At 46.7% G+C, this 16,646-nt stretch overlaps 1 protein-coding gene across 1 annotated transcript in view; it reads right to left on the bottom strand.

The window, feature by feature from the left end:
- The window catches only part of SPMAP2L (sperm microtubule associated protein 2 like), a 41,488-nt gene extending 25,768 nt beyond the window's left edge, over window positions 1–15,720 (bottom strand). Inside the window, exons 1-4 of the mRNA XM_060236359.1 lie at window positions 15,640–15,720; window positions 12,756–12,786; window positions 7,566–7,619; window positions 5,148–5,276 (exon numbers count right to left, since the gene is read on the bottom strand). Coding sequence (XP_060092342.1) covers window positions 5,148–5,276; window positions 7,566–7,619; window positions 12,756–12,786; window positions 15,640–15,649 — 224 coding nt within the window. The 5' untranslated portion in view covers window positions 15,650–15,720. The remainder of the gene's footprint in view (window positions 1–5,147; window positions 5,277–7,565; window positions 7,620–12,755; window positions 12,787–15,639) is intronic.
- Between the last annotated feature and the right edge of the window lie 926 nt (window positions 15,721–16,646).

The raw sequence follows: 16,646 nt of genomic DNA, 5'->3' as shown, positions 1-16,646 counted from the left end.
CAACAATGCTTTTGTAATTACTGCATGAATTGCTTGGTATATATTCTTGTCCTGCTCCTGTTACTGGATATTATGTTCTTATGTTTAGTTTTGCAAATTTTAAATAAAACTTTGAAATTAAAGAAAAAAAGTGTGTGCATACAGATGCAGTGCAAAAGTGTGTGTTGCAGTTCTCCAGACACAGTGGGCGGAGGGGCGGGATGCAGAGCGTAGCAGGGCTGCCAATTCCAAGTTAGGACATTCCTGGAGATTTGGGGGTGCAGCCTGAGGACTTAGGGGAGAGGAAGGACCTCAGCATGCTATAATGCCAGAGAGTCCACCTCCAAAGCAGCCATTTCTTCTAGGGGAATTTATCTCTGTCGTCTGGAGATCACCTGTAATTCTGAGAGATCTTCAGCCAGTACCTGGGGGCTGGCAAGTCTATTGTGGATTAATCTTTCTGGGAGTGATTTAGACTGTAGCAGTACTGAATCAATAAGAGCATATTGGATCAGGCCAGTGGCCCATCCAGTCCAACACTCTGTGTCACACAGTGGCCCAGACCCAGGCGCCATCAGGAGGTCCACCAGAGGAGCCAGAACTCCAGTAGTCATCCCACTCTTGTCCCCCAAGCACCAAGAATGCAGAGCATCACTTGCCCCAGACATAGTGTTACATTCTGTATCATGTGGCAAATAGCCACTGATGGACCTCTGCTCCATACCTTTATCCAATATGATTCCCTCTATGCAGGTGTACCTTGTTCTTTTCAACAGAACTGAATAATCCTGGCCTGTCTGAAGGGGACTGTGCATGAGCACGCAATAGATACCTCATTGTTGTTGTGCTGCAACAATGTGATTTGCGTTGTCAGAGGTAGCCAAACTGTGGCTCTTTCACACATATTGTGTGGCCCTCAAAGCCCCCACTGCCCCATCAGCTGGCTTGGAAAAGGCATTTCTCTCTTTAAATCACTTTTTCAAGCCCAGCCAGCAGGCAGCTTAGAGAATGTATTTGAAGTTAAAGTTCCTTTCTTTCCACTTCTCCTTCCCTCCCTTCGTTCCTGTCTTGTTGCTCTCAAAAATCTGACAATTATTCTCTGCATAATTCTCTCTCAGTAGGGAAGTTAGCGTCATATTTCTTCTCTCTGCAAGCTCCACAGCAACGGCGTGCGTTCTCGTTAACGAGATGTAATGCATTACCATCTGCTATCTTATTTGGTAGATTTAACAGGATTGAGTACTCTAATAGACATTGTCTTTGTAATCCCAAGTGTACTGAAACTGTTTCCCATATATTATTGAATTGTCCCCTTTATGATGATATTCATTGAATATACCTGAAAGATATTTTAGCAGATATGTTGGGCTGTGCTGATTCAGGCAAAGTCCACAAACTTTTAAATGACACTTGTTCTGAGGTAACTTTAACTGTTGCTAGATTTCTTCAACAGGCCATGGAAATACGACAGAGAATGGTTCTGGAATTAGCATATTTTATTTGTTTTAATTATTTAATTTGACTAAACTTGACTCATATATATTTTACTTATTTTATGTATATTAGCTCCCTACGTACTTTATTATCTAGGATTTTATATTATTTATATTGCTATTTTACTGCTAAATCTGTTCTATGCCAATAAAGGCTTGCTGTTGTTGTTTTTGTATTCTCTGAGGTTCTTACATTAAGCAAGTTTGGCCAACCCTTTGTGTTGTTATCCCATTGCTTGGGATCACTATCCAAGAGAAGGTCCCACTGATTTTGTTCTGCTTCTGTTATTGATTTCCCACCATTAAAAAGCCACATATCAGCATGCTCAAATTGTCAATAGATTTGCCCCCCTGTGTGTGTGTAAAATGCTGTCAAGTCGCAGCTGACTTATGGCAACCCCAGTGAGGGGCTTTCAAGGCCAGTGAGAAGTAGAGGTGGTTGGCCGTTGTCTTCCTCTGCAGGGTCTTCCTTGGAGGTTTCCCTTCCACGTACTGACCCTGCTTAGCCTCTTGAGATGTGACAAGATCAGGCTACACCATCCCACCTTCCCCTAAGGAGAAACAAGGAAATGCCTTGATATTTCCCCAACGTTTGGCTTCAGAACTAAAATTGAGGATATAATAAATGTACGCACACGCACAAAACCTTGCAGATATAATGACATAATTAGCAGATGCCCGTGTATCAAATATATAGAAAATGCAATTTATTTTGTGGATTGAATGCAAACAAAATGTGTGTCACAACGCATATATTTGGCAAGGTGACAGGGGGAAATTGCAGTTTATCCCTGTGCCTGATTACAGGGGGATGAAATGGCCGAAGGGATGATGAAATGCAATTGTTAAGAAGCTTGGACAACACCCAGAGTTGCCAACTCCGGCAAATATCCTGGATTTGCATCATTTCACCAAGCAGCAGGCTCTTCCCAAGGGCACCTCCTTCTGAAATCAACAACTTATTCTCAGGGAGCAGCTTCCACGAAGTTCCACATCCCACTTCAGAGTCTTGCAACTCCCGTGTACCAAAATCCTGTTTAACTCAGAACACAGGTTTGGCCTGTGGTTAAGCGGCATGCATGGGTGGGGGAAGAGTTAAGCGGTGGCATTCCCTTCGAGTTCTCCCTCCTCTTCAAAGGGGTGTCTCTGGCCCCTGGTGTTTTTCAACCACAGGTGAGCAAAGTTGCAGGACTGGAAGCTCTTGAGCTCCCTCTGGAGGGCTTCTATGGAAATGTTCTCCAAAAATTTCCTTAAGTCTGTCTCAGGTTATATGGGGGAATTAAAAACTGACAAGTGCCAAGTGAAGAAGTGTGCATGCACACACAAAAGCTTACATTCGGAATAAGACTTAGTTGGTCTTAAAGGTGCAACTTGACTCAAGTGCCAAGCTACATGCGCAAAAAATATACAGAGAGATTTATTTGGGAAACAGAAGGCTGCCCAATACTCAGGTTCCTCAGAGGGCATCTGTCCATGGGTCACCAACCAAGTCAGAAGTGAAGGATTATTTGGGTTAGCAGAATGCTCAAGGCACGTAAAGCAGTGGAGTCTATCTGGTTTGTCTGTGCCGACTAGAAACGAAGTTATACATGGAGACTCTAATTTTGTAAAACTAATATGAGTCCTTTATTATAAGGAACACCATTCTAGAGTAGAGACAGGATTCTAATTCAGTCTAACTAGCTAGGATGGCTAGAGGCGCAGGAAGTATGTCCTGTAGGGTTCCAAGTCCGACTCAGAAAATATCTGGGGACTTTGGGGGTGGAGCCAGGAGCAAGGCTATGAGAAGCACAACTGAACTCTGAAGAGAGTTCTGGCCATCACATTTAAAGGGACTGCACACCTTTTAAATGCTTTCCCTTCATTGGAAATAAATAACGGGGGATGGGAACACCTTCTTGGACCCCCTGGTTGAACACCTTTAAAACGCCTTTACTTGAGAGTTTACTTGAGAGATACCAGCTCCCAGGTGGGGCCTGGGGATCCCCCAGAATTACAGCTCATCTCCAGACTACAGAGATCAGTTCCCCTGGAGAAAACTGATGCTTTGGAAGGTGGGCTCTGTGGCATTATCCCCACTCAAGTCCGTTCTCCCCAGGATCCATCCCCAGATCTCCAGGAATTCCTCAGCCTCGATCTGGCAGCCCTCTCCTCCCCACCCCTGAGCATCTGCCAGTGGCCAGCTGGACCTGGCACCCTTATCCCAAAGACACACAACCGTTACGTTTATAGAGGGGATTTCCCAAAAATGCATAATTAAACCACCTAGACCAGGGGTGTCAAACGTGCACCTCGAGGGCCAAATCAGACCCCAGAGGGCTCCTTTCAGGCCCATGAACAACTCAATGTCATCTGCTTCCTTCTCCCTCTCTCTTGCTGCTTTCTCCATCACAGCTTGCCTTGCCAGGTTTGCTCAACAGCACAGCAGCTACAGAGCAAAGCCTCTGTTTTGTCTATTGGCTGAGGCTCCTCCTTTGGGGAGGAAGCGGGGGGCAGAACTTGCTTTGCCAGGCTCTCTCACTTGCACAGCTTTATTTTAAGGTTTTAAACAATTAATTGGGTTTGTCTGTGTCTTTTATAAAGTTTATGTCTCTGTTACCTAATCTTAAATGAGCACACACATGGCCCAGCCTGACAAGGTCTCATTTATGTCAGATCCAGCCCTCATAACAAATGAGTTTGACACCTCTGACCTAGATGGAAACCTTCCAAGGAAGGCTCAGTGCCTGGCAATGTCCAATGGGATTTTTGTAAGCTGCTGTGTTTGTGTATTATTTTGTGGAAGACTGAGGTGACCACCTCCTGAATCAAATGTGACCTTCAATGGTCATAATTATATGTATAATTTTATTCAGTCCAAGTTTGGAATACAATAGGGCTTCTTTTGAGCAGGAATGCAGTTCTTGCTGTCTTGGCATCAGGGTGTGTGGCCTAATATGCAAACAAGTTCCTGCTGGGCTTTTTCTACAAAACAGCCCTGTGTGAAACAATGGTGACGTCAGGGGGTGTGGCGAGTTTCTGCTGGGCTTTTTCTATAAAATACCCCCTGGGATACAACATGTGTTTGTAAAAACTAACAACAGATCTGAACACTAAGTTCATGTTAGAGGTGAAAATGCTTTTAAATCATTGGGGTTTAATAGGAGGGTAAGTTTCTGGAAGCACTGTCTTGTCTCTAACAAATCTGTATGATTGTTTCACTTTATTTATTTATTTTGCATGATTTATAGTGTGATAACCCAAGCTTCACCTGAGCTTGTCAGAACTTGGGAGCTAAGTGGGGTTAGCCACGGTCAGTACTTGGGTGGGAGACCATCCAGCTGACTTGCATTGACTGACACTGTGTAACCTGTAAAGGTGCCAATCTCCAGGTGGTGGTTGGAGATCAGTTCACCTGGAAGAAATGGCCGCTTTGGAAGGTAGACTCCATGGCAGGGGTGGCCAAACCTGCTTAACATGGAATAAACATCAGATGTTTGAGAGCCATGAGGGAGGGAAGAACAACAGATGGGAGAGGTAGGTGGTAGGGAGAGGTGGAAAGAAAGCAACTTTAACTTCAAATGCATTCTCCAAGCTGCCAGCTGGCTTAGCAAAGTAATATAAAGAGACAAATGCCTTTTCCAAGCAGGCGGGAGGGAAGGACTGAAGGATGGAAGAAAATAAAAAGGACAAGACCTGTACTGCATTTTCTGTTCCAACTTCTTCTTGGGTTTTGCCAGGTCCAGGATTCTCAAGTTGGGCTGGCATGTCAGGGCCTTTGAGGAGAGGGGCCAGATGGTTTCTTGGTTTCCGCAGACCAGCCGGCTGTTGTGAAGAAAGAGGAGAAATGCCACTTAGATCAGGGTTACACCCCTTATCTATGTTGTCTTTTGCCACTGGAACAGGAACACGTCAGAGCCATGAGAACTTGTGGAGAAAGGAAATCCCTTCCTGCCCTCTCTGCTGTCTCTTCATTTCCCAATTCCTTCTCACCTCTTTTCCCACGTCTACCTCCTGGCTGCTGCCGGTTTTTAGGCTCCATTTTGGGTCATGCCTCCCAAATTCTGGCAATTGGCCAGGGCTTTTTTTGTCACAGGAACTCCTTTGCATATTAGGCCACACCCCTGATGTAGCCAATCCTCCAAGAGCTTCCAGGGCTGTTCTTATAGGGCTTACTATAAGCTCTTGGAGGATTGGCTGTATCAGGGGGGTGTAGCCTAATATGCAAAGGAGTTCCTGCGACAAAAAGCCCATTTTCCCCCAACATCTGCCCACGAATAACGTTTTTTTAAAAATCCTCTATGTTTTAACAATCTTTTTTTCTTCTTTTCAAATGTGGGGATTCTCCCAGGTTCACTGACTTCTAAATAGTAATTGTGTTGCACAGATTTACAATCCGAACAGCTTGATTATGTGACATTATGATGTATTATGGTTTATGTGTGTGTTTCATGGAACCCACTTATTATTACTGGGGGGGGGGGGCACTGTGTCGTGAAAGTGCTTGAGCTGCTGTCCTTCTATGTTAGGTTCTCAGACTCCCACAATCTGACACTGCAGTTCTTAAAAGGCTTACACTGCAGCGATCCACCCAAGTGACTGTGCAGGTACATTGGAAAGGGGCGATGCTGTTCTCAGGACCGGTGCCTGCGTTTCTGGCACCCTAAGTCCCCACCCTCCCCCCACCTGTGCCTGCAGCATCAGTGAGTGTGAGCACGGCAGTGGCAGGCAGCGTGGCACTGAGTGCACCCGCCGTCCTGCTGTGCTTGCTCAGCCTTCCCAGGGCTTTGCTTCCATCAAAGCCAGGCTCCAAGCGTCTCTGAGCGCACCCACTGCTGTGCCGCCCCCAGCGCCCCTTCTCCGCTGCCACTTGCCTGCAGGAAGGCAATGAAGGGGACAGCAAGGGTGAGTGTAGCAGCAGCAGGGAAGGGGCACTGGGGTGGCGGGGCACATGCAGGGAAGGGGCACCCATTGGCTGCCTCTGAGGCCAGGTAGAGCCCTAGGCGGCCACCAACCTAGCCTGCTGGGACGCTCTGGCCCTGACTGCTCTTGAACAAACAGTTTCTATGTAGTGAAATTATGGTATATCGCTTCCCAGCATTTTCAGACACTGCTGCTCAAATGATATCAGGTCATAGAATTTGTGCCTTTCAGTGGCACCCTAAGTAGAGAGAGAGGGGCTGTGGCTCAGTGGTAGAACATCTTGGCACACAGAAGGTTCCAGGTTCAACCCTGGCAGCTCTAGTTCAAAAGACCAGGCAATAGTTGATGTGAAGACCTTAGCCTGAGATCCTGGAGTGCAGAAGAGGAGGTTGGATTTATACCCTGCCCTTCACGTGGAGTCTCAGAGCAGCTTACAACCTCCTTCCCTTCCCCTCCCCACAACAGACACCCTGTGAGGTAGGTGGGGCTGAGAGAGCTCTGACAGAGACTGCTCTTGTGAGAACAGCTTTGAGAGAACTGTGACTAACCCAAGGTCACTCCAGCAGCTGCATATGGAGAAGTGGAGACTCAAACCTGGTTCTCCCAGATAAGAGTCCACGCACTTAACCACTACATTGAACTGACAGCCACTGCCAGTCTGAGTAGACAATGCTGACTTTGATGGAGCAGGGTCTGATTCAGCTGCAGGTGTTCACCCTTTCTAAGACTTCAGTGGACTCAGAAGGGTTTAAAACTCTCAGCTGTTAAACCTTTGTGCCACCATAAAAACTTTACAGGGCCAAAGCTGTTTTACCTGCTCTGGCCTGCATCGCAATATGACATCACAGCGGAAGGTGTATTGCAAGTAGTGTTTTTGCAGCAGTCAGGTGACCTACCAGGGGCCAATAGGGTTGCACTTGGTTCTATAAAGCTTCTGACTCTAGCCTGGCTCCTCTGATGGAACAGCTGGATTGCTCCTCAGACAGACTGGATTGCTTTCAAAATTATTCACCCCTGTCTACTTGCATGCCCTCCCCCAACGTTTGCTACATGGGATGATAAGGGCTGACCTACTTTACAGGGCTGTTGTAGCTGGGATGCTAAGACTATGGGGATCATACAAGTGAAATAGTTTTTCCAAAGCACTGTACACATTCCAAGTAGTGCTACTACAATTCATACAATTCTTACCCAGAATAGTTCCAAACGTCTTCTGTTTTCTTTGGTTGGGCGAGATGCTGGATCCTAGAAAGTTCACATTTTTGTGTAAGTTATGAGATAAATATAAACAGGGGGGCTGCTATGAAACACGGAGAGGTAAAACCCTGGTGGCTCAGTGCCTATGTTTCCATCCGCAAAACCATTCTAAGAAGGAAAAAAAATATTATTCAACTGGCTGCACAAGAAATCAAGCGTGTGAGATAGAGACTGTGCCAGCACAGTGTCCCAAGTGATGGTACAGTCCAGGGCTTTTTTTGTAGCGAGAACTCCTTTGCATATTAGGCCACACACACCCTGATGTAGCCAATCCTCCAAGAGTTCACAGGGCTCTTAGTACAGGGCCTACTGTAAGCTCCAGGAGGATTGACTACATCAGGGGTGTGTGGCCTAATATGCAAAGCAGTTCCTGCTACAGAAAAAAGCCCTGGTACAGTCTCCCCTGTGCGGGCTGTAATAGAGACTGAAAGGAGAAATGCCAGTGAGAGTCTTTGGAGGCAGGACACCTGATGGCCTCCAAGAAATATCTGAAACGTTTCCTCAAATGGAGGGCCTGTTCAGCCAATTGCATTGCATAACAAGGACACTGAGCCACACGCTTCTTTTTGTCACAGATCGTTGTTGTCTACATGATGGAATCCCATGAGGAATTCCAAAGGGGAAGGTGTACGTGTCTCATCCCATATTTCCCCTCCACATATCTCCCCTGAAATCTTTGGAGCCTGAAGCAGTCCAGATTCTCCTCCATCAGGGGCTGCCAGGTCCTCCCTGACCACCGGTGGGGATGCAAGGATGGGGTTGCCAGATCCAGGTTGGGAAACTCCTGGAGATTTAGAGATGGAGCCTGGAGAGGACTGGGACATCATTGGGATACAATGCCATAAAGTCCACCCTCTAAAGCCTCCCATTTTCTCCAGGGGAATCAATCTCTGTAGTCTGGAGATGAGCTGTAATTCCAGGGGATCCTCAGGTCACAAGTGGAGGTTGGCATTCCGGGCTCCATCCTTTCCCCACACTTTAGTTGTTGCTCAGCTGCTATGACCATCTCGTCTTCTGAAAAGTCCACCAAGGATGCAGAGATGTCCGCTAGGTAGTCTGGTTTTGTGGCCAGCTGGTTAATTATTAGATATACCCACTATTTGCCCTCACCTCGATGGGCCAGGCTAGCCTGATGTCATCACATCTCAGACGTTAAGCAGGGTCAGCCCTGTTTAGTATCTGGATGGGAGACCACCAAGGAAGTCTAATGCTGCTAGGCAGACAGGCAAGAGCAAACCTCCTCTGCTCATCTCTTGCCTTGAAAACCCCTTGAGGGGCGGCCATGAATTGGCTTTAACTGGAGGGCACTTTCCACCTACCAGCAATGCTCCCTCTCAGCTGTGGAGTCTTGTAAGCAAATATTCTACTTTGTGAACTAGTGACATTAACACCGTGAGCTACTGCATAAATTAGTTTGTTCTGAGACCATTTGTCCTCAGCTAAGACAAAAACGTGTGAGCTGGAGGCTATAAACTGAGCTAGCTCACACTAACTGAGCTTAAAGGGAACATTCGCCACCAGTGACCATTTATTATTGATACTGCTTCACCACAGCCTCTAGGGCACTTCATGGCAGAGACTCTTACCATGGCTTTTAACCCAGGGGGTTCTCAAATCTTTTTTAGCAGTTTTATGGCCTGCTTCTGGCCAAAAGGCTGTCTGATCCCACTTGTTTTAGGACTGCTCAGTCTTTATTTTTGCCCTGGCTTGTTTTATCATATTGGCTTTGTCATATTGTTCCTATTGTCTTCAATGGACTCGGGAAGGTTATCATTCTGCCTTGGATGGCACTGTCACTGGGTGACATCAGCCAAAAGGCAGGGTTCTGCTCCCCAGGAATTTACAGTATAAATTCTCATAGTGGGGGGGAGACAAGAGAGAAAATGGATGGGAGAAAAGGAGAGAGACAGACAGACAAAGGGAGCAAACAAACAGCAGTAGCTCAGGAGGAAAGGGAAGAGGTTCAGACAAGCTCTCAATGGAAAAACCAAGGTAAGAGAACCAGAAAGTCTCTGAGTGTGGAGACTGTCATTCACCATGGCTAGTAGCCATTGATAGACCTGTCTTCCACAGATCTGTCTCCATAAATCTCCCTGTGTGGCCATCGCTACATTCTCTGGCAGCAAATTCCAAATTTTAATCACTCGGTGTGTAAAGAAATACCTCTAAGATCAACAAAGTTTTATTCAAGGTATAATGTCATGCATGCTTCTTCAGATACACCTGTATCTGAAGAAGTGTGCATGCACTTCTTGAATAAAGCACTGTTGCCCTTAAAGGTTTAAGGTGGTCTTTGTTGAACTGGACTTCCTTGGTGGTCTTTGTTGAACTGGACTCAAACTTTGTTCTGCTTCTTCACAGTCACGCACCAGAATCTGTATAAACAGGGCTTTTTTGTAGGAAAAGCCCAGCAGGAACTCATTTGCATGTTAGGCCACACCCCCGTCACCAAGCTAGCCGGAACTGCATTCCTGCTAAAAAAAAAAGCCCTGCGTGTAAAGAAGTGTTTCCTTCTGTCCATCCTGAATCTACTGTCCCTCCAGTTCATTGAATACCCTCTCAAGTGCTGGTATTTTGAGAGAGAAAAAGTTCTCTTGGTCAATGCCCCATGTGCATAATTTTATGAACCCCTCTCAAGCCACCTCTTAGCCATCTCTTTTCTAAACTGAAAAGCCCCAGACTCTGCAGCCTTTTTTCGTAGAAAAACTAGTGTGCATTTCAGTTTCTCTGTTCCCACTGATTTACCATGGGACCACAAGCCTGGCAAGAAAACAACCGGTGATTATGTTCATTCAATGCAACACCCCAGATAACATGCTTAGCTAATTACCCCTCCGCTTCAAAGCTGCTCCGGTGTGCACAGACCTTGCTCTTGGGCCTTTTCTTCAAGCCAGGACACGCTCAGGTACAGAACACTTCCCTGCAAACTAAGCGCCTCCTATTCAAGTTCATTTGATAATGATGTCTTTTTTGACAGACTGCTGCAGGATAAGTAAGAATGGGCGGGAACAGATCTTCCTGAGGCGGAAATGGGGGCAAGGCAGGGGGAATAATTCTATGTGGCCTTGTCTTTCAGAAGCACCCACTGGGTTAAATAAACAATGAGAGGCAAGCGAAGCCAGTGTGTGTGGTCTCAGTCTAACTACATGATGATAGACAGTCCTCAGGACAAATCCAGGTTCACCACCTGGACTGTCTGAAAGACGTGTGCTTGTGGGTTACCCACTGGGACCTTCCAGGTGAATGGGGAGATGGTGCTTAAGCCTTCTCCTTCCTCCACTGTTCCAATGCAAAATGGCCTTGAGGTGTCTAATTTGTCCAACCTTTGCAAATCCCATCAGTGCACATGGAACCACCAATGAGGCAAATAACAGTCCCATGGGCTCTTTTAGAATCAGTAGGTCAGTCTTTATCAGGGCTTTTTTTGGTAGAAAATGCCCAGCAGGAACTCATTTGCATATTAGACCACACCCACTGACGCCACCACTGTTTCACAAGGGTTTTTTTTGTAGAAAAATTCCAGCAGGAGATAATTTGCATATAAAGCCACACACCCTGACACCTAGCCAGCCAGAACTGCGTTCCTATGCATTCCTGCTCAAAAAGAGCCTTGTCTTTATTATGGCTCATATGCCATTCAGAAGCAGATATAGACACCAGCGCAAAATGCCAACCTCTGAGTAGCGGAGAAACAAAGCTGCACTTGTGTGGAAAAATCCGGCCGTACTTCTTACAGTAGTTAAGACGGACTTCAGCACGCCAAAGAGAGAAAGCGGACTTCAACCCGACAATAGGTGATTCTCGGATGTGCAGTATTCTTTTTAATGTTTTCATCAGAGCTAAATGAGACTATCTGGAAAAATCAGACCCCATTTTTGCCCGAAGGCTTTCTCTAAGCTTCAGTTCACATCAAGGCACTTCAAAAATGATCCATAACTTCAAACTCTTACTGATTTTTCCACATGGAAACACAGCTTTGTTTCTCCGCCTCTCCTATCCATGAGTTTCACTCCAGTTGCCAAACCTCTAAGAGCAATTGGAGATCTCCCACTATTACAACTGACCTTCAGACAACAGAGATTAGTTCACTTGGAGAAAATGGCTCTGGAAGGTGGCATTATACCCCATTGAAGTCCCTCCCCTTCTGTTCTCAGGCTCCACACCCAGGATCTCCAGATGTTTCCCCAACCGACAACCCAATATTATCTTAGCCTGTATCAGGGATGACCGAAAGAGCCACACAGAATAAACATCAGATATTCGAGAGCCATAAGACATGAACGTCAGATGTTTGAGAGCTGCAAGATGTGAAGGGAGGGAGGCAGGCAGGCGCACAAATAGATGGGAGAGGGAGGGAGAGGTGGAAAGAAAGCATCTTTAAATGCATTCTCTGAGTCCTGCTGGCTTGGCTTGACGAAGTGATGTAAAGAGATAAATGCCTTGTCCAAGCCAGCCAACTGTGTGGTGGGGACTTCAAGAGCCACACAATATGTGAGAAAGAGTCACATTTGACTCCCAAGTCGCAGTTTGGCTATCCCAGGCTTATATTTTCATTGCAGAGCACAGAAACTTCACCACAGATACAGTAGTTCATTGGCAGGGATCTGACAGATTCTAAATCCAAACATACCTCTACATAGAATTTACAGTGGAAAAAACATGTGAACCAATATCTCTATCAAATTAACACAGCAAGGAAAAAATCTATGATTAGATGGGAGTGTTTTAGTATCTTCCTGACAGAAGCGCAGACGGTAGCCATGACAGTGTCTTGGAACTGTTAATATAGATAAGTAGCAAGTATGTTCCTGCTAGACGTTTGGTTGAGGATAGCGACAGTTTCCATCTGTCTGGCACTGCTGTTTTCCTGTCTTCCCCCTCGCCACGAGGCACCTCTCACTCTTTTGAGCTCTGCTTTTTCCAAATGTTCTCACTTTCACATAAAAGCCACTTGCAAGTCCCATCCTGCACACAGCAGGTTATGAGGACCTGACATGTTTAACATCAGGCAGCAAATCAAACTCATTGCAGTGCCGTGCCTGAGGGAAGACAGGGATGCCGTCTTTGGACTCATTCACCCTGTCCCTTCCTGGAATTATGGTGACCCCAGAAGTATTCTCTTACCTCTCACTCGCATGAAAACCCTGTTGAGAAACTGCAAGAGAAGGAGAGAAAGGAGGTGGCTTTGAATAACAGCAAACCAAGCACGGTCCATATCAATCAGTTTTGCTCAGTTGGCAGCAACGCACAATGCTTTAATATGTTTTTTTAATGAAATAGTATAGTGGAGTAGTTTCTACAGAGATTTCCTTGGGTGTCACAGAACCTGTGCAAGATGGAGTGCTAAAATAACCCCTTGCTGCCTGCTTGTGCTATGTGAAAATGATCACATCCCCCATGATCTTTTCCATGCACCCAAGGCACAACCTGAGCTATTTCCTCAGGTACAATTTCATAAACCATAATGAATGAAATCATGTGAGACATGTCCATTCCACTGTCTTGTTTGCACATGGCTATTTAATGAAAGTGTTATGTGTTGCTGCCAACTGAACAAAATCAGTCAACAATCAGTACCAGAAACTTTGCTAGTGGAGAGTAATGTTGCAAACACACACTCCAGTTTCTGTAGCAGGAGCTTCACATGCAAAGGAAAATACTGCAACCCTGCGTGGTTCTGAGCATCGGGAGAAACATAAGAAGGACTTTGCAATGCCATATCTTTGAGCATCGTGCTGCAGGGTTAAGTCAACAGGCTGACTGTTACAAACAGCATCTGGGGTGCAGAATCAATCTTGCAATAAACACGCCCAGGTCCTGATTTCCTACCTGCTGATTCAGCCCACCCAGGATGCAATCTGAGCATGCCAAAGCATTCATAAGACCTGTTCAACATGCCCAAATCACTGGGAGAGAAAGGAGGGGGGAGTAAGGTAAGCCAGAGGTTCCCAACCTGGTGCCCCGGGGCATCTGCAGTTGATCATCTGAATTGCTGGAAATAATGGCTTGGAGTTTTATTCTCACAGAAAGATACTAAGTGACTAGGGCTACCAATCCGCAGGTGGGGGCAGGGGATCCCCTGGTCTGCAGCCCCCCCCACTTCAGGGTCTTCAGAAAGCAGGGGGAGGGGAGGGAAATGTCTGCTGGGCACCCCGTTATACTCTATGGAGATTGATTCCCATAGTAGGGTATAATGGAGAATTGATCCATGGGTATCTGGGGCTCTGCAGGGCCTGGTTTTTTGAGTTAGAGGCACCAAATTTTCAGCATAGCATCTGGTGCCTCACCTCAAAGCACCCCCCAAGTTTCAAATAGATTGGGCCAGGGGGTCCAATTCTATGAGTCCCAGAAGAAGGTGCCCCTATCCATTATTTCCACACGGAGGGAAGGCATTTAAAAGGTGTTCGGTCCCTTGAAATGTGATGGCCAGAATTCTCTGGAGTTCAATCGTGCTTGTCACACCTTTGCTCCCGGCTTCACCCCCAAAATTTCCTGGCTCCATCCAAGTCCCCAGATATTTTTTGAGTCAGACGTGGCAACCCTATGAGTGACTATGGGGGCGAGGGGATTGAGCACATAATAACTCAAATGCTTTTGCTGCCACTTTTGCGTGCCTGGAGTTGTTGATGTCATTATTATCATATCTAGAGTAGAAGTGTCTGGCCTTACCCTATGAGGTTAGTTCTAACAAAGAACACCTTGCTGTGAACATGTATTTTTTAAATAAAATCCTTATTTGATTCAAATCAAAGAGGCTCAGTTGATGAGAACTGAACAGAACCTGACAGCTTTATTGCTTCAGACCAACATGGCGACTCACCTGAATCTATACTCTAACTAGCATTCCTAGGCTAAAAATGGAGGGTTTTGAGAAAACCAGGCTCTACCCCCTTGCATCTTTCACCACTGCTATTGTTGTTGAAAGACTTTTGAAAGACAACTTGAGAGCTGGCACAGTGGTTCGCAACGCTGGCTCTACAGAGCTGCCACAAGCCCAGTGACCCAGGCAAGGTGCCCCGCTCCTGCCCTGTCCTCAGGGGCAGCAACAGCGTGCCTGCACCTCAGAGCACAGAGTGAGGCTGCGGTTGCTACACCTCCAGTGTCTGACACATGAGTCGAAGTGACAGCAGCCTCACAGCATGCTCTGAGGCACAGGCGTGCTACTGCTGCATTCACCTTGCCGGCTATTTCCCTCGCACCAGAGGTGAGGACAGGTGGGAGGGCCGAACTTTCACCCTTCCCAGGTCTGTGCCCCAGGTAGCCACCTAGGTCTGCCTAGTGCTATGGGCTGGCCCCGGTGGTTAGAGTGCTGGAGAAGGATCTGGGGGACCTGAGTTTGAATCTTCACTGTACTATGGAACTTTGCTAGGCGACCATAAGCCAGTCACATGTTCACTGTCAGCCTCATCTACTTCACATGGATGTTGTGAGGGTACAATGGAGGGGAAAGAATGATGAAAGCTATTCTGAGTTCCCATTCTGGGAAGAAGAGCAAGGTAAAAAAAATTAAATCAATAACAGGAAATAAGGGCTTTGAACAGGAACGATCCTAAACTGGTCTACTCAGAAATAAACATACACCTAGGAAAATATGTTTAGAATCACAGTTTCCATTAACAATCATCACTTTGTGTTAATATTATTTTCTTGATGTTGGTTTCTGCTTTGTAAACACACTTCGAGAAGACTCTTCTTTCCCTCCCTGAAGTATAGGAATACTTAAACCAAACTAAAACCTAGCGCCTTTGGAAGGCCAGCACTCTCTTGACATCTTCAGAAGGCAGTGGAACCGAACTGTGAGAAAACCACCTTCTTTCAGAGGTTTAAATAAGGTGCTCTGCACATGTTCAGTGGCGCCCTTGCCTAAACGATGAGTTTTCACCTGCTGGAAAGAAAAAACGAATAAAAAGGCTCTATGCATACATTCAGACTTTCTCAGCTTGAATACCAGACCGGGCTGCTCCGGGCGGGAGCCGCAGGGGCAGTGCAGGGCCTCTTTTTCACGCACCTGCGGCCATTACGGGAGCCAAAGCGCAGAGAAAGCGACTTTCCCACCAGCGGCGCCTTCCGAGCTGCACGAAAAGCGCGCGCTTACGCTCTCCGTGGTGATGCGGCCGCCGCGGCTTTCGGTCTCCGGGGCAACCAAACGGCTCTCGCGGGAGTTGCTCCCTCCCCTCGCCCATTCCCCCGGGCTTCTGCTCGAGGAGGCGCGCGGAGCAATTGCTGCTGCGTGCGAGCATGCGCGTTCAAAACTGAATGAGAGTAGCACGCGCGCAGTCTGGTTTCACTTGCAAGGTGGGTCGCCTTCGTATTCATGTTACTCCGTGCAAACGGTCATACATTTTTTCCCCGGGGAAGGACCGTGGAGTAATTCTTAAGCCAGATTCAGCGTGTTTACCGCTGTATCTAGGACTTAAAACAGCGTGGCTCAGCGGTAGAGCATCTGCTTGGCATGCAGAGGGTCCCAAGTTCAAACCCCAGCATCTCCAGTTAAAAGGATCAGGTAGGAGACGAGTAAGATCGATCTCTGCCCAAGACCTGCAGACAGTCTAATAAGACAGTACTTACTTTGATGGACCAAGGGTATAATAAGATCATGGAGCTTCCCTGCCCTCCGTTTTCTTTTTAAAGAACACATTGGCTGTTTTTAACAGGTACGTTCAAGTTGCATGCCCCATCCCTGCAAACCACACAGAGGACTTTTGAACTGATTTGCTGTAATTATGGGACTAGGATTGCCAGCTCTCGGCTGAGAAATACCTGAAAATTTTGGGAGTAGAGCCTGGGGAAGGTAAGGTTGGGGGTGGGGAGAGACCTCAGCAAAGTAGCCATTTTCTCCATGGGAACCGAACTCATCTGGAAATCAGTTGTCAAAGGAAATCTCCAGGTTCCACCTGGAAGTTGGCAACCCTCTGAGACTGAGTAAAACAACTGTACATGTGCTTGGGTGTAATCTCATCAAAGAGCCATGTGGTGCAGTGTTGAGAGAGGAGTGGAGGATTCCAGTTCCCACGC

Source organism: Heteronotia binoei, chromosome 4 (genome assembly GCF_032191835.1).
Source record: "Heteronotia binoei isolate CCM8104 ecotype False Entrance Well chromosome 4, APGP_CSIRO_Hbin_v1, whole genome shotgun sequence".
In the NCBI taxonomy this organism is placed as follows: domain Eukaryota; kingdom Metazoa; phylum Chordata; class Lepidosauria; order Squamata; family Gekkonidae; genus Heteronotia; species Heteronotia binoei.
This window is presented reverse-complemented; position numbering and strand designations above follow the sequence as displayed.